The 19,434-nt window shown below is 35.3% G+C and overlaps 2 protein-coding genes across 2 annotated transcripts in view; both read right to left on the reverse strand.

Annotated features, from left to right (window-relative positions):
* Positions 1–8,532: 8,532 nt before the first annotated feature.
* The window catches only part of LOC125075396, a 32,249-nt gene continuing 21,347 nt past the window's right edge, over positions 8,533–19,434 (reverse strand). Inside the window, exons 9-11 of the mRNA XM_047687137.1 lie at positions 10,236–10,383; positions 9,163–9,308; positions 8,533–8,658 (exon numbers count right to left, since the gene is read on the reverse strand). Of these exons, the coding sequence (XP_047543093.1) occupies positions 8,533–8,658; positions 9,163–9,308; positions 10,236–10,383 (420 nt within the window). The remainder of the gene's footprint in view (positions 8,659–9,162; positions 9,309–10,235; positions 10,384–19,434) is intronic.
* On the reverse strand, positions 17,108–19,143 carry LOC125075152 (heat shock protein 68-like). The gene is made up of 2 exons (XM_047686769.1): positions 18,955–19,143; positions 17,108–18,872 (listed from the first exon to the last, which is right to left on the reverse strand). The coding sequence occupies exons 1-2, from the start codon at positions 19,080–19,082 to the stop codon at positions 17,324–17,326; spliced, it is 1,677 nt and encodes a 558-aa protein (XP_047542725.1). The 5' UTR covers positions 19,083–19,143; the 3' UTR covers positions 17,108–17,323.

Here is a 19,434-nt window from a genome sequence, read left to right on the forward strand (position 1 = left end):
ATAACTGATATGTCAAAATGACATTTGAAATAAATGTTTGAAAAATTTATTGTTTTTATTTAAATATGATAATGGAGATTGAACTGTAATTTGTTTTAAGTATTTATACATTACACGTTTTTTTTATCTATAATTTTATGAATGAACTAAGCAATCTTAGGCTTAAATATTTTAGGTCTTTGCGTGATGGAAATAAAAAAACAACGAAAATTTATTTCAATTTTGCAATAAATTAAAACATTGTAACGCAGCGAACGATATAAGACTATAACCCTCCATTGCTTGAACTATTATTTTATTCAAAACGTCACTGCATTTGGTCAAGGAACATTCCTTTTCCAATGCACCTTCACAGATATCAGTTTTTGTCAAATTCCATTTTTTCCGCCAAATCTCTGTCAACGAACTCTTTTTCAGAATCCTCTTCTCGTCCTGCGACGTTTGCGAACTGTTCTGACTCAATAAATTCTTATAACGATTATTTCTCTTCAATAAATCTTCTAAAATATAGAATATATAACAAATATTTTCGGATTTGTCCGTGTGTTGAATTTCGAACGAATCGTTTAAGTTAACTAACGTATTTTCTAGTATCGTTGTTATTTTTTCGATTGAATATTTTATTATATGTAGTGATCGATTGAGAAATAGGAAACGCTGTACTGTTTCGTCTTTGTTTATCTAAAAGAAATGTTTATTTTTTTAAATAAAGAAATTATAAATGTTTTTTTTTATCATATCGGTAGGCGGTCGAGCAAATGTCACCACCGCCCATAGTCAATGGCGTTTGTAAGAAATATTAACCATTCCTTACATCACCAATGCGCTACCAACCTTGGGAACCAAGATGTTACGTCCGTTGTGCCTGTAATTACACTGTCTTACTTATAATAATAATAAATAATAACTAAAGATTAATCTATGATATTCGCTATGGATTTGCGAAAAAATGGGGTTTTGAACGTCGACGAAACTGTTATCGGAATTTTGGAAGTAAAATTAAAGTGGAAATAAGTAGTTAAGTGTAATAGTGTTGTATTATAACTAGAGATATATTCATCATAAACTATTAGTAGGAGTTATAATAGTTAGTAAATATATCTTTATTAGCGCAGTGTTGGACGCCCGGTGTTGTGGCTCGGTGGAGCTATGATGTACGTAAGGTGGCCGGGGGGCCCTCGTCCAGCAGTGGAATAATACAGGCTGATCATGATGATGATATTATCTTTATTAACAAACAATAGATTTACGTATTCCATACGATTCGCTAATAGCTCTGCTATATCCTTATTATGATAGAACACTATTCCACTGAACTACTTATATCATCTTTAATAAAAGTTACGGTAAAACAATCGCCGACGTTCAGTCAGCTATAGACTTTGACAGCTGACAAAACAATATGGCATCATATATCCGCCATATTGCCATATTTGATTTATGATAAAATATGATTATAATACTTAATATATATATATATATATATATATATATATATATATAACTAATTTTTGTATAAGAATAAGGTATATTACTATGTTCTCCCCATAATTGGGTCCTTCGTAAATTGTATTCAGTAAATCATTACATATATTTAGGATTTCTTCGAGAAATTTCGGGTAGATTTCGTCATCATGTAATTTGTCTATTAATTTACCTAATACCTAGAAATTTAAAATATTATTACAAAAAAAAAGATCATTTTTTGAAATGAACGCACATAAGGACTGGTTCTTGATATAAAATTGTTGTGTGTCTGTTTGTTATTTGTTCCGGGTAGTCTAGGAAACGGCTGCAGCCGATTACAACGAGACTTTCACTAAATTTCATTTCAAATAAGAATTAAACAGAAAAAAAACTCCACCGATTATGAGTTAAAAACGAATTAAAAGTTTATTTATTCGTAATTGTTTTCGTACGCGTGAACACTATGACAGTTACAAAAAGGCATTTTTTTGCCATTTTCCGACCGACCAACGTAAAACTCGCTGATTCGCATATGCGTAAGTTTATTTTCCACACTAAAACTCATTCTCACACATTAATGATAAATTTAAAGGGAAGGTCCATATTATGGTTATTGCTATTTACGTCCTGCACATTTAGCTATTCTCCGTTCAAATTCAATTGCAAAAGCGTCAATAGCGTAATTGTTTAAAAGTCTAGCGATCGAAAAAATCCCTTTGGACTATTGTCGTCACCTTTCTAAAGCTTTAATTTGGAATATAAGTAATTCCTTAATTCCTTTTTGGACTTTGCTGTAAAATAAACTAAATCGATAAGGAAGACATCATTAATATCGTACTTTCCTAAGAAATCAGGACACAAATATTATTTAAACTCAAGAAATATCCATGATACTTACTTTGGAAATTTCATCACTTATTACAGAAGTGCTCATAACTAATGGGCACGTTGTGAGGAAATTCATTAAGCAATGAGCGGATTCGTTTATCCATAAAGTAGAACACTGCGACGCTGGAAGAGAATTGAAGCGCTTGAAAACCAAAACGCGATAAGGCTGAGCCTGACAGATGACAAGCTAAAACTTTGAAGGCATTATATTAGATGCCAGAGCTTTGCGACAATTTTTGCTGGAAAAACACTCTTACGCGTTACCCCAACGTTTTCATCTGTGGCATAGTACTTAAGCATTGAGGGACCATCTCCTTCCAGCTTCGCTAGCTGTCCAGCGAGTCGTGCAACTCTAATTCTAGTGTTTATTTCGGCGTCAATATTGGGGAAACCAAATGGCAATCTTGCTCAACAATAGTCAATGGTGTGATTTGTTATTGCTGAGCAAGACTCTTTTGGGTTGACACCGACGAGAAGTATTCAAGACTTTACAATTAAATGCACCCAAAATTTTTAACCAATGCTTAATTTTTTTTTCTATTAATCATCAGCCTTTGAAGATAATAATGTAAGTCTATAAATTTTACAGCTAGTCTAACGCTTCCTAGTTTTAAGAAGTTTATGAAGTTTATTCCAAGTTACTATACTCGTATAGACGGATAAATGCATGTGCCAGATTTTCATTCTACACGTAAATTTCCTCATTAAGTTTTTCTTCACCGAGTTCAAGCATATGTCAAATAAATTTAGTGTATGCTTGAGTTGAGTATGAGCAAAAAAAATTCGCCCACACGTACACAACCACTATTCTTGGATTGAATGTCCACGGCCTTAGTGATAGTAGGGCTTTTATGCAAAACTATCTAGGTAGGTCATCAGATATTCTACCGCCAAACCATATTGTGTTCCGCTTTGATCTAGTTTAACTAGAGGCACAAGGAACATAACATCTTAGTTCCAAAGGTTGGTTGGTGATTTTTTAGTGCTAAAGTCAAAGTAAATTGACCACTTATTAAAAGGTCGTTAGACAGGCGACCTACCTAGTCGATACCATTATATAAATTAAAAAGGCAAAGTTTTCCATCATCTCACCGCTATCACCAGAACTCCTCGGTTGAAAACTTCTGTACCCGGAATCAGATTTAGTCAATTTTCTATTTAAATAATTTTTAACTTTATTTAATTCCTCTAAAACTTTAAACGTAACAATTTCAGCTTGAGATTCCGTTAAATCGGAAATCTCTGAACTATCATTTGAACTATGTTCGATTGTCAAATTTTCTTTAATTCGATCAGATCTAGCTAAGTTATCAACTTTGATATAATTATCATTTTCTGTATCATCTCTATCAGACATAATTTTATTATTATGTGACATTTCATCATCTAGTTCTTTGTTGTGTTTATTAATTCTTGAATTATTTAAACTGAACATCTGACTTTCTGTGTTATATTCGAACTCATCCAATGAAAATGAATTAGCTTTACATGACATTTCATTTGTACTGACTGTGTTTTTAATTACGCCATCAAAATCATTTCTATCTGTTGCTGTTGCTTCTATTGAATGATTTTTAGAATATTTAGATTCTGAATTAGAATTTATCGTTGAATTTGTGTTTAAAATATCCAAATTGAGAGATAAATCAATACTTGTATTTTTTTCGCGTGAAATTGTACTTTGAGTTGAGAATTGTGTCGAAAAGTCATCGATATTATTGTTTGTTGTGTTTAAGTCAATTTTTTTACGTTTATTTTTTAATTTTTGTCCGTCTTTTAATTTAGTTTTCCTATCACTTGTCTCGTTTGATAAAGTTGTTTTATTATTTATGATATCATTGGTAACTTTATTGGGTACTTGGTTTGTTAAATTTACGTTTGTTTTTATATTTTCATCGATGTGTTCTGTTTTGTTATTATTATTTAGTCTTAAATCATCCGATTTTGCATTGTTTAAGTATAAATTTGTAGATATAACAAAATCGTCTTGACTTTGACTTATGTGTGTGTTAAAATCTGTATAATCTCTCAATGTGTATAGTTCTGTTTGTTGTGAATCTATATCGTTAACATCTATTTTAGTTTTAGGAGAGTTGACTTTTTCAGTTTCTTTTTCAGTATTAATTGTAAATTGTTCAGATAATATTTCAGCGTCTATTTCGTTTAATATATCGTTAATAAAATCGATTTTCGATTCTTGTGATCCTCCGTAGTATGTTGATTGTGAATCGTTTGTGTTAATATCTCTCTATAAATAAAAATATGATTCTCTTGTACATACTTAATAGCAGAACCTGCGGCTTTACCCGCGTGTAATTTATAAAGCTCAACCTAGACTTGAATAGTACAGCGCCTGAATTCGATTTCGACATTCCATCGGATTACAACTGGTGGCTTAAAATTACCTTGAGCACAATTAATAAGCTAGCCTCTATTATGATTATAGGTAAAATTTGTCTCTTTGTATTTACGGGATAACCTTCGGAACCAATGATCTAATTCTAAAATAAACTCGGTATTATATTTGTGTCATTATATCACTTGGTGGTAGGGCTTTGTGCAAGCCCTTCTGGGTAGGTATCACCCACTCATCAGATATTCTAGCGCCAAACAGTACTCAGTATCGTTGTGTTCCGGTTTGAAGGCTGAGTGAGTTACTACAGGCACTAGGGACATAGCATTTTAGTTCCCAAGATCGGTGGCGTATTGGCGATGTAAGGAATGGTTAATATTTCTTACAATGTCAATGTCTATGCGCTAGTGACCACTTACCATCAGGTGGCCCATACGCACATTTCATAAATTATTTTATTTTAGAACGAAACCCTTTCATTACCTTAAAATTAAGATCGTCTATATCGTTCAATTCCTTCATAATATTTATCAACGAAGCATTATTCGGTTTTGATATATCCTCTAAGTTACCAAAATCGAAATTTTTCAATATGGTAACACTGTCGTTGCTGACGTCATTATCGTTTAATTTATCTTCTAAATCCGAATCGTTCTCATCAATATCGAAATCACTTTCGCATATCGTGATGTCATCGTTGTTTCGTTCGTTGTTTGTTCTCAGATTGTTTAAATGATCGTTTATAGATATGTTTTGTGGTTTAGTTTTGATAACAGCTAGTGCAACCGCGAGGCGATATTTTTCAATGATAAATTTGTCTAGAAAGATACTTTTATTGATTGAAGCTGCGGCTGAACACACGTTTATAAAAAAATTTATTAAATAAAGTAAATTATGTCCTTCTCCTAAATTCAAACTATCTCCATGACGAATTTCAACGAAATCGGTTCAGCGGTTTATGCGTGAAGAGGTAACAAATATAATAGATAATCCTTTCGCCTTTGTAATATTTGTAAGAACAAACACCGAAAAATATTAACAGGCTTTCTTGGTTTTATATAAACTTTGTTAGGACGATAGAAATTTTGTAACACAAGAAAAAATAACGAACTTTTATACACATCATCAGATGTTCAGAATTTAAACAAGTCTCGCCTTATTTGGCGGGTTACTTGATTCTAGAATATAGAATGATTTATTTAAAATTAACGTACTCATAGATGATGTAGGTATTTTAGGAATCAGTTTTACTTATTTACTATGAAAACAAAAACGAAAACTTAGAAATGCGATCAAAAGATCAAATCGAGCTATTTAGCGGTCCGTATGCCAGTCAGTTAAGGTGGATTTATATTTGTTTGATGTTTCATCATCTATGATTTTTAAATCCACTGTAAGATTTTATACATAAATTCTATCAAATGTTCCTTTATATATATTTTAATACAAACTTACCATAATCAATGGAATTCATTTCTAAAATCGTAATTGTTTTTTTAATATTTATTTTTCATAACAACATTTTGTTAAATATATCTACAAAATCCAACGTAAATTGTTACAAAACTGTGTTGAGCTTCGCGCCATTTTTTTTTTTTAATAATTTTAATTCATAGGCACCAGTAAGACAATATTCAGCTTAATTTTGTTTACGTAAAAAATGTTTTCTACTATTATAGTTTTTCAGTCATGAATATAATTATTGTTTTTTCTTTTTAAATAATAAAACAGTTAGGAAGTTTTTGAATTGAATAATATTAATAATTAAATAAAAAGTATGATTAAAAAAAATATAATTATACATTTTGACAACCAAAAGTCATGTTAAATAACAATAAATAATATTTTAATTAATAAAATGGTAAAAAAAATTAATTGTCTTTACAAATATGGCTTTATACACAATTCTATTCGGAATCAGCATATTTATGATAGCTCTTGTGATGGCGATCATAAAAAAAATGTATTTTCATTGGAAAGAAGAACATAAAATCGAACGGACGGTTGTGACTACAACTGACAGACCTGGTAAGTAAAGTATAGCGCACATTACAACTATATTTTTTTTTTTAATTATTTAGGTCTGTGTCGGTTCAGCTGACAATCTGTCAGAATGTTCGGCTTGTGTCACATAGGATACAAATAGAGTGATCGGTTGCAAATCATTGCTTTTTAATGAATTATTGTTTAGAATTGCAATAAATATTAATTAAAGATTATAATGAAAATTTTTAAACACTATTATTAAATTCATATTTTTAATAGTAACTGACAGACTACTATGCTTCTTGCCGGTTCTTCTCCGTTAAATCTATTTCTCACCGGTGGTAGCTGTACATTTAATTCAGCACTGTAATTAGTAATTAATGGGCGTGTACCACCTTCGTTTTCATCTACACTTTCCATCAAGCGAGATGGAAGACAAACGCCTATCCCATTACAACTATAAAAAAAAAACAAAAGCACTGTAATTTGATTATCCAAATATGTTTTTATGAGCCTACTTGAATAAAGAATTAGATTTTTTTTTCAGCAGTAAGTATTATGATAAGTCGTGACAAATGTGTACTACGTCGAAGGAGGTACGCAGAGGATGTTGACATTTATGATGTGGTAACCAAGAGCAGTATTAGCTTAACGAAGGAGAACAATTCGAGCCATGCTATTTAATTGTTATTTGTGTCATATTTGGGTGGAATACATTTTTTTTTTATAATGCGTGCTGTTTTATTTGGCAAAAAAGTAAAGATCATGAAGGTTACGCAAAGGAGAATCTATATTAATAAATAAAATTTAGGTTATTAAGAGCAATATAACTAATTTTTGCACTGTCAGGGTTGCTACCACCCACTCATCATATATTCTAACTCCAAACAGCTAAACTTCGTCTAAATTATCACCTCAGCCGGAAGACGTCCACTGCTGGACAAAGGCTTCCCGCAACGATCTCCACAAACGCCGTTCTTACGCTGCTCGCATCCAGTAGCTTCCTGCGATCCTCGATCCTCCTGCTAGATCGTCAGTCCACTTTGTGGTGGGCTTGCCCACACTGCGTGTTTCGTTTCGTGACTCGAAAATTTATCGCTAATCCTCAGTAAATATAATTAGTATGGACGAGTGATCAGTACAGGGAGGGAGTTTGATACAGGCACAAGGGAAATAACTGTTTACTGCTCAAAGTTGGTTGGATGAATCGCTTACCCCTGTCTGTCTGCCTCCTTTGCTTAGATCTTTAAAAGTACGCAACGGATTTTAATACGTATCTTTTAATAGATAGATTCGCAAGGAAGTTTCGTAACTCCATGTATGCTTAGATCTTTAAAAGTACGCAACGGATTTTAATACGTATCTTTTAATAGATAGATTCACAAGGAAGTTTCATATGTATAATACATGCACAATATCGTAGAGAAACACTGATAATTTTAGAGGTTTCTGAAGTGATGTCGTAAATAAACACATTTTTGCGCCTAAATTGCAAACGCTGGCTGAAACCTACGAGATAGATCAAAATAATATACTACAGTATTATACGCTTTAAAAAGTTCTATAAATAACCATTATTTAACCTTAACTTTGAAGAATATTACGACGATACGAAGCGATTTTAAACAATACAGTATTAATCCTTATCCAATTACCAACCAACCTTAAATACATTTACATTTAATAAATAGCTCAATCTGACCCCGAACTGACTGAAAAAATTATGAAAATCGTATATAAAGACATTCTGTAGTACATTTAGTATCAGCATTGCACCCGTGCGAAGCCGGGACAGGTTTCCAGTTAGAAATAAATTAAACTCCGATATCATACGTTTATTATTCGTTTTTATTTCTTTTTTCAAAGCACTGCACGCCGTACACACTGTTTATCTTAATAATGTCCGTATCAGATAGGAGCTGTTCGTTTTGACCTAAAGACCTCATTATGGAACCATCTGGATCCTGAAGAAAAAAATATTATTGTTACTTGTTCAAAATGCTTCTGTCAAATGCCAAATTAAAAAAAAATGTTAAGGAACGCTTGTGTGCGAAAGGTTACTATACAATTAGTGAGTTTATGATTGATGGCACACCTTGGGAATGAAACGATCGCCTTCTGGCTCTTTTTTTTTAATTCAATATACGTAAATAAAAAAAAATTGACAAAAAATAAGACTCGCTGATGATAGTCAAATCTTGGACTATCTTTTTCGGCGGGAGGATTTCCACAACACTGCTCGACTCAAGCTCTTTGTGCTTATAGAAAACTTTAAGTTATCTGTCTGTCTATCTGAGGAAATTATGAAATTCGGGATACAGCAAGGTTGACCCCAAAGAAGGACATGTACTTACTACTTTACCTGACGTCCAACTTCTAAATCCACCATTATCATACAGGATGCCATCGATTTAGACTCCTGTAGACACCCAGCAGACATCAATTCCAAAATCTGACGCTAAACTCACCTGATCTTTGTAAGTAGCGACCGAAGATATCCCCTTCTTTCCGACTTTCCTCCAAAACTGCCAAGCGGGATGAGTCGCGCTTTTGTAGTCGTAAGCTAAAGGAAGAGTCGCGTCCGAACGTATCTTTTCAAAATGGTGTAGCTTATCTGTACATATAATAAAATTGGAGTGTCTGTTTGTAACTAAATAATATGTAAACGGTACATGTACCAAAGTAACGTTGTTTTTTGTCTGTCTGTCTTTAACGGCTGGACCAATTTTGACGGGACTTTCACTGGCACATAGCTGATGTAATAAGGAGTAACTAAGGCTACAACAAAAACTACTTTGTTAAATTCAAACGCGCACGAAGTCGCGGGCACAGCGAGTATGTTATTACTAGTTATCGTGTATTAGTGGCAAGGAACGCTTGTCCTTTTCTGAAGATCTCGACGTGCATAAAAATTCATGATGCTATCGTCCTGACCGATTTAGGTCAAAGCTTAGTAGGGCAATCTCAACGGAAACCAGATAACGGACATATTATAGATCACAACAAGTGATGAAGTGTGTACAAGCACAGGTGCACTCGATTCCCTGGTCTCATAATCCAATAGAACGGCTCACCAACACGACCGGAAAGAGTTCAGGCGCAGAACCAACAGCTTTAAATGCTTCCGAAGCAAGAGAGTACACATATCTAACTTCCACGGGTTACTAGTGAATTATTTTCCATAGAATAACCCAATATTTTTTATCAGCCTATGCGATATATATATCACCGTAAATACCGTTCGATTATAATCTATCTCGCGAGATTGTGAACTAAATTATTAATATTTATAATATTAATAATAATATTATAAATTATAACATAATTAAAGTTAAATTATAAAAACTCTAACCTAACCTAAACGAAATATCATAACTATCGAAATTTTTGTCGTTTTATTTTGAGTATATCGCCGTTCACAATATTTCGACAGTTCACAATCTCGCGAGGTAGATTATAGTCTAACGGTATCTACAATTTTCTTATCATCACATATAGGTACACAGCACACACACACACATAGAACATATAATATACAAACCTGCCCGAATGTGTCTCAAATGCACCCTGATGTACTTGTCACGGTCGTGTCGGGATATTTCGAAATAGAAACCCAACATCGCCATCGCCATCATGGCGGCGTGCTGGCGGTGTTGCCCGCCTTCGAACAGCTCGATGCAACCGAAATTCTGAAATATAAGATGAATTGAAACAAAATGGTCGTCTCGGGGGTGAGACCGACTCGTGCGTCGTGACGGCAAACGTCATGACGTTATACTATGACGTCAAAAAGTATGTAATTGTATATGTCTATCTATTGGGGATAACCCACAATAACCGCCCTCAGGGTTGCTAGTATATTATAATAAAAATAAGACAAACATTGTTTTGGAACGAAGTTCTTTTACGCGGCTTACAGTAGAGACAATAGACGCGTACGGCAAAATATACCCCCTCCACCTTTCCTTCTCTTTTGAACGTCATTAAAATGTTAGTTCTTGTTTTAATTAACGCAAGATTTTTAATAACAATTTCGTCATTGTCATTGAATTATTTTCTTAAATACGTGGTTTCCCACCGACATATATATTTATTTGTGATAACATACATCGAACGGGGGTTACTTAGCAATGTTGTATGTTATTTTATATAACTATCAGTATTTGAACTATTTATTAACATACGAATTGATAACATTAAGTGCTTAAATATATACAAATATGAATTAAAAATAGTTACTGTATAAATCTTGACCGCGTGGAATGGCGGCAAGAATGCTAGAAGCATTTCCCCGTTAAATCGCAACTCCGATCCTCTGGGATAAAAACGAACCAGCCCTCCTGTCACCAGTGGAGGCAATGAGGTGTTATACTTTTGATGAAGATTTGTGCACCACTACTCCAAGGTATTTATTGTAATTATTAGTATTTAGTTGATTTGTTAAATGGTTAAAAAATATATGAATACTAACTGGATCGGTGTTGGTAGTCGAAATGGTGGTAGTGTTTAAATATCGACGATTCAGAAACGTTTCATTGTGAAGTTTACTTGAATAAAATTGATTTTATTCGACCAAATCTTGCTTACTTAAAGATTTGAAGCTTCGATTATTTCTATATATAGATACAGTGTCACATTACATTACATTTACATTAGCAGCCTGTAAGTTTCCCACTGCTGGGCTAAGGCCTCCTCTTTGAGGAGAAGGTATGGAGCATATTCCACAACGCTGCTCCGATGCGGGTTGGTGGAATACACATGTGGCAGAATATCGTTGAAATTAACCACATGCCTCACAGGTTACCTCAAGATGTTTTCCTTCAACGCCGAGCACGAGATGAATTATAAACACAAATTAAGCACATGAAAACTCAGTGGTGCATGCCTGGGTTTGAACCGGCAATCATCGGTTAAGATGCACGCGTTCTTACCACTGGGCCATCTCGGCTCACTACAGTGTCACACTACAAGAGAACTAAACCAAACGAACCAACTTGACAGCAACGCTTGACACCCGCCGAAAGTCTTACTACTTTGCTAGTGTGCGTGTAGGTACTTAACGTTACTGACGGCAAAGATTTGCGGTAAATAAAAGCTTGTATTCATTTAAATAAACTTTTCTTTACTGCAGTTTTACAGGATTTATTAAAAAAAAAACTACAATTAAATAGAACTTAAATCTTTATTCAAAATGAGGTAGATTCGAAATTACATAATCAGGAATGATTATATAAACATAATACATACATAAAAAAATATCTTAACATAATATTGAATACATTGTACTAAATAATGATCAAACCGATCATAATTAATGCTGAAATTGTACAAATCGCCGAGAGCCATTATCAACTAAAAACTCGAAACAAAGATCCATTAAAACTAAGAAAAAAAATGTAACAAATGGTGCACTTGCCTGTAAAATAAAATATAATAAAAAAAATACATTGCCTTGCATTAGAGTGCGAGTTTCTTGACGTATTCGATAGCATTGACGTTTCCTGTTTATTTGTATGGAATCAATACAGCGCCATCTAGTGACAAAATTCGGAAACAATCTGTGAGTTTGAGTTGAACACAGTTCTTTTAAGCGCTTACAGTAGAGTGTACTGGCGGAAGTCGTCGCGCCAGGCAACCTTACCCGCTCTCTCTCTATCTCTCTGTCTCTTTCTATTTTATACGGTTTTATTTTAAATTATTTAAACAATTTTTGTGTCATTGTTTTAATTCCCGCGGGATTTTTAATAGCATTTTTGTCATTTCCATTTAATTATTCTCAATCTTTGGTAATTTATTTCATTGTGTCTGTTGTTTAATACATAATAAGTATATAGCGAAAGCAACTTCGTTTCAACCGGGTGTCCCACTATACCTCCCGATTTTTTACTGCCATCATCAAATCTGACAACGTTAACACACGTGATCACTTGTTTCCGGTATTTTACAAGTGTAGACGGGACAATTTAAAAGTAAAATGTAACTTGTAAAAGGCACTAGGAATGCGATATATTCACTCACGAAGACGTGACTCCACGTTGAACTACACGTAGAACTTAAAAACTAAGGTAATCATATAATCTAATTTGATTTTCTGTCCCTACTCGTTAATTGTGTTACGCACACTTAGATGTGTTAGACGAGCAACTCTCATTCACACTACCAAACGCCAATGACTCACGTCACTAAGACACGTTGTAAGTACGAGCGTGTCTCACTCACACTAAAGAACGTCGATGTCTCACGCACACAAAGATATATTTTAAACACTCACTCACACTAATAAAAACCGATGCCTCACACGCAAGTAGCTTGTAAGCACGAACGTGTCTCACGCACACTATCAAACGCCGATGTCTCACACACAAAAGTACATCTTGTAAACAAGAACGTGTCACTCCTACTAACAAACGCCGATGTTTCACACACAAGGACATGTTGTAAGTACAACCGTCTCTCATATTGATGATTTCCGAAAATTTAACGTGGATGAGCGCGTCTGCGAGTGTATAGAACTTTAGTAGGAATGTATGAATCTTGAGCAATATGCAAATTATGAAATTATTAGCAAATAAATAGTAATATAATTTATATATATATAATTTACAAGTCGAGTTAATAAAAAAAGGTAACTAAAATTTGATGCGGGTTTTGTGCAAGGCCGTCTGGGTTGGTACAACCAGCTCGTCAAATATTCTACCGACGAACACCAATACTTAGTATTGTTGTGTCCTGTGTGGATGGGCAAGCCGGCACGAGTCGAGAGCACAGTTGGGCATGATGGGGTTAAGGTCGCACGTTTTATAAGTGGTAGTACCACACTGCATACCTTCGGGTTGCAACCGAATGAGCCGGCACGCCCGGGGAAGTACCACTCTCTCACTTAAACCGGCGCAAAATTGGTTTGGTGACGTTTCGTCCGGTATGTGAGAGTCTTGGAGGCCCGATCCCCCTCCCCCCTAAAACATGATGGTTGTGCAGAATTTGGTTACATTTATCCAGGAGGGTAGCATCAGCGAATGCGGTGAAGAATCCCTCTCTAGGCATCTATGCTCAGGACGTACACCACCTGAGCAGGGATGCCCAAGCTGCCCTCCGAATAATGGGGGAAGGGGTGGTCAATTTTGGGCTCACCACTGTTCGGGGCAAGCGGAACATGCAACCCCTACCACCCTCACTGTGGACTTATATAACATAAGGGGCCTCAAGTCCAACTTGAACGCCGTTCACTTTCACCTTGAGACCGTTCATTCTTACCAAGACCCAGATATCCTCTCCTGTCCACGTGTACAGTTCGACCAAATGACAGTAGCCGACTGACAAGTGATAGCCTAATAGATGACAAGAATTCGGACTAACTAACTAACGGACCAATCGCTTGCCTTCTTCATTCCTTCATAGCTCACGACTAGTACCGCTTACTATAACATCTTAGTTCCCAAGGTTGGTGACACATCGGCAATGAAAGAAATGGTTATTCTTTCGGCGCAAATGTCTGGGTGGAGGTGATCACTTACAATAAAGTGGAAAAAAAAAAACAATTAATATAGTTTTTGTATTTAGTTTTAATAATTTATCTATACTTATATATAAAATAACATATCCTGACTGTGAATGAATCAGTATTCATCATCGCCGATCGTAAACAATTAAAGTTAGGGCCAAGAAATTTGATGAGTTAGATCGTTTTATTAATTAGGCACCCACTAAGGAAGGAATTTTAGAAATTATACCCCTAAGGGGGTGAAATATGGATTGAAAGTTTGTATGGAAGTCCGTCACTTTTTTAAGTTAGAATTATGAAACTTTATTTGTGGGCTACTGATTAGAAATGAGTAGATACGTATTTAAACGTTTCTAGATATTCAAACCTAAGGGGTGAAATACACACCAATTTGGTAAACAAAGAGGTCTTAAATTAATATTTTAAGTTAATCTGTAAATATATTCAACTTCCACGCGAGCAAAGCCGCAGGCAACAGCCAATTAATATATATGAATAAGTGTAGAATAATTATATATTATCGCCACAGTTATTTCAACTCATAATAAAATGTAGTGACCATAATTTCAACACATTCAATGCGGAGCGAGGTCTTATACGCCTCGTATGTATGTCTCCCTTGCGGTGCGACTGAGAAAAACATAGAGACGACAGATATGTCGTGCGGAGGCTGTTACATCTATTTGATACATTTTGGGAAAGTGATAAATCTATTTATATACCTATTTAAAACAGAATGCTATGGTGTACCTAGCTTAATACGGGGAAAATACGGGTTTAATATATTTTGATTTTGTCAAATCAGCGGTACTTATTGAACCAGCGAACTTGTATATTTATACTCTATACTAATAGTAATCAAAATCAAAAGACACTTCATTCGAGTAGGCTTTAACAAGCACTTTTGAATCGTCATTCAACAAACTATATTAGGTGAAGCTACCAACGGTTCGGAATGTAGATTCTACCGAGAAGAACCGGCAAGAAAATCAGTAGTTACTCCTTTTAAACATTAAAAAATACATCCATGTTAGTTAAATACAGTTCCCTGCATGGAAGTCAACAAGTATTAACTCCACTAATGTATACCAGTCGTTGTCTGCCTCTGTCTGTATATTCGCTTGCTTCTCCTAAACCACTTAACAGATTTTGATAAGACTGTTTAAAATATTAACTACAATTTTGTCACCCACGCGATTTCGCTCAGCTTTTAGGGATGCCGTCAGGTTTTACAGATAAAAAAATTTATCTAGCATATGTCCTTCCTTAAGGCTCAAGCTTGATTTGTACCAAATTTCATCAGTTTGGCGTTTTGGTTCAGCGGTTTGGCGGTGAAAGCGTTACAGACAGACAGAGTTAAACTCACATTTAAAATATCAGTACAGATTCCTTACATCATCAAAACGTCACCAACCTTGGTAATTAAGACACGACAATACTAAGTATTTCTGTTTAGCGGTAGAATATGAGTATGCGGTCCCAACCCAAAAGTCCTTGTACAAAGCCCAACCGCAAAGTTAATATAACTCCTATTTAATCGCTGTACTTGGTTAAATAGAATCAACATACGATCGGACATAACACCATCGAATGTCGAAGTTTTTAAGTTTACAGCCTTACTTATAAACATTGCTTAGATATGTTGATTTAAACACTTCTTATCTCACTCTATCATCATTGATTTGACATTCGAAGGAACGAGACAGTATTGTTTAAATCTCTAGAGCTTATAGTGTAAACAGTGACGTAGCTACGTGCAAAAGGAACTCTGTATTTTTTTTAAAGAATAATGGCAATGCCTCAAATTAATTAAGGAATTACTAATATCCTATTTAGTCCTCCTTTTAAGCATATCGCTTGTGTTAGGAGTGGGTACGTCAACGAGTAGGTACATTGCTAGGCGACCCGTAAATCATTTCGCTATTGACGCTTAAATTGACAGGTTGACGTGAGAACTACAGGATGAAGTCGCTCGCTAAACTGACTATTAAGTGTCAAGTCACTCGATGTAGATGACTTCACACCTTATCATATTTTAAAATCTTATATATAAATATATATAATAAAGCGTAAGCCGTTTTTTATTCCAGTTATTATGGGACGATAGCTGCACAAAATCAGTTACGGTCTCATTTTGAAGAGCTCCAACCGTAGATGTGCAAATAAATAAAGACGATTCTTGATTACAGTTTACTAAATTGACACGATATAACAAAGAATTAATTTTAGAGAGCGAAACAAAAGTTGCTGACCGGTAAGAGAGCGGTTCTACGGCCGCATAATACAAAAAGTGAAAATTGTTATCGACAGACTCTAATTCTAACTGAAGTAATATAAACATAAACATTAAAAATTTCAATCAAAAAAGGTTTCATCATGGCGCCAAATGTAGACTTGCAGCTTACAATGTAATGAAATAAAAAAAAAACACCTGTCATAAATTTCGAAAAAAAATAAACTTTTGAATAGACGCGAAGTTTCCCAATAGTGTTTATATTATTAGAAAATTAAATTGTGCATGTTTAAATTTATGATAGCGGAGACAAAGAAAAAATTTCATTTTTTATACTAATCATTATTTTAGTGTCATTAAGTCTGCAATTAAAAACTTTATTAAAGTAGAAATAGAACTACTCTCGCGTGTATTTAAGTACACACACCTCTTTTTACGTTTGCTCCATGGTACCCAGAGCCGTCTCAAGCTATGCTGGGGTCCTGGGCACCCATGAATTTGGGGCCCTTTTGGTAGATATTTACTACGACATCCAAACAATTTGCTTTGGGCTAGGTCTTAAGGATAGTTTCAAATAAACGGTGCGGTAATTTTCATATATTCGTAGGAATCTGATTTTGATCTTTTTTGATAACTAATATAATTATATTCGAAAATATACATAGCAGTCAACGTGAGAAAACAAACGTGTGAAAGAAATTGTTGGTTATTCGGGACCCTCTCAGGATGGGGATCCTGGGCACTTGCCCCATGTGCTCTACGGTAAAGACGGTAATGATGGTACCCTGATGAACCACACAATTGCACTATGATAGCTACGCCACTGCCTAACATTTAAAAAAACATCAATCACGAAACAAATTTAATCACAACATACCTTATAACTAAAACATTATTACAAATCTGAAGGTTCTTCAACAACTTCTTCGATCGTTGTCTGCTGTTCTTCAACATCCGATCCCGAATATTTATGTCTCTTAGCTCTGTGCATCAAACGATCGACCTTCTTTATCTTCAACGACCAACGATTGAGCAATTCAGACATTTTTCGTTCGTATTCTTCTTTCAGACAATCAGGATTGTCGTCTAGCCACGCGATAGCATCTTTGCACTCCCCTATCATATCAGCGCATTCTTCTCCATCGATCTTCTCCAAATTCTCAACGAAAGATCTTTTGACGTTGTATATGTATGTCTCGAGCTGGTTCCTCGATTCCAAACGTCGCCTATTCTCGTCATCTTCGCTCTTGAACTGTTCAGCTACAGAGATCATTTGGGTTATATCCTGTTTTGTTAATCTATTTGAATTTTGTATCGTAATACTTTTATGATTTCCCGTGCTTTTATCTTTCGCAGACACCGTTAGTATGCCATTAGCGTCAATATCAAATATCAAGTCGATCTTCGCGACGCCTCTCGGCACTGGAAGGATATTGTGGAGTTCGAAGACACCCAGCAAATGATTGTCCTTTGTCAGAGACCTTTCACCTTCAAAAACTTCTATTGTCATGCTTATTTGATAATCTTCTAATGTTGATATTTCTTTGACCTGCCTGCAAGGTATTGGGGTATTGCGATTGATAACTTTAAACATAATACCACGAGCGGTTTCCACGCCAAGGGATAATGGCACCACATCGATTAGCAGCAAGTCCTTGATGCTATCACTCCTCTCTCCAGATAATATAGCGGCTTGAATCGCTGCACCGCTGGCGATCGCTTCATCTGGATTAATTGAATTCTTTATACTTTTCCCTTCGAAGAAATCGGTAAGCATTTTCTTTATCTTCGGTATTCTTGAGCTGCCACCTACTAAAACGACGTCACGTATGTCACTTTTCAACAAACGCGCATCCATCAATGCCTTTTCGACGGATATCAGCGTCTCTTTAAATAAATCCGAGCATAATTGTTCGAATAGTGTTCGCGTTATTCGTCCATTGTAATCGACTCGATCGTTTAACGATTCAATGCGAACGAACGCTTCTGAAGCGGATGTTAGCGCTCGTTTCGCTTTTTCAGCGGCGAATCGTAGACGTCTTAGCGTTCGTGTGCCTTTTATGTCCTTCCCTTGAGTTTTACGAATATCATCAACTATATATTCGACTAAGCGATTGTCGAAGTCTTCCCCGCCTAGTCTGGGATTTCCTGCGGTCGCTTTTACTTCATATAACCAATCCTCACTAATATTTAATATAGACACATCTAAAGTACCACCGCCTAAATCGTATATAAGGATATTACGATCTCCTTGTAAATGATTGCTCAAACCGTACGCTAAAGCAGCGGCCGTTGGTTCGTTGATAACCCTTATAACATCTAAACCCGCGATTTGACCCGCAAGTCTGGTCGCATGGCGTTGTGTATCACTGAAATACGCGGGAACGGTAACGACAGCACTATTAACTTTAAAACCGAGATAAACTTCAGCGATCTCCTTCAGCCTGAAAATTATCATTGCACTTATTTCCTCGGGCGCGAATAATCTTTTTCGATTCTTATAATTAATAACAATTTTTGGCTTACCGTTTTGATTTATGACAGTGTATGGTAGAGTTCGCAAGTCCATTTGCAAGCCCACGTCGTCGAACGGCCGCCCGATCAATCGTTTCACCCCAAAAACCGTATTCGTTGCATTGACGGACGCTTGGCATTTCGCGGGTTCACCAATTAAACGTTCCCGCTCAGTGAATGCTACATAAGATGGCGTGATATTATTACCTCGTTCATTTGGTATCACTTCCACACAGTTATTACGCCATACAGCCACACACGAACACGCAGTTCCTAAGTCTATACCAATAACAACCATCATTAATCAACAAACACTATTTTTCAAATCAACTACACTCGGAGTATTTGAAACATTTCAAATCGTCGCGTTTTCTTATATACCCAGCCAATCGCAGATCAGAATATTCTAGAGTGCAATATCAACCAATCATAGGGCAGCACTGATAGACGTTTCTGGAACAGTGTTAACATATACAGAAAAAATATTTGAAC

The sequence above is a fragment of the Vanessa atalanta genome, chromosome 30 (assembly GCF_905147765.1).
Source record: "Vanessa atalanta chromosome 30, ilVanAtal1.2, whole genome shotgun sequence".
Taxonomy (NCBI): domain Eukaryota; kingdom Metazoa; phylum Arthropoda; class Insecta; order Lepidoptera; family Nymphalidae; genus Vanessa; species Vanessa atalanta.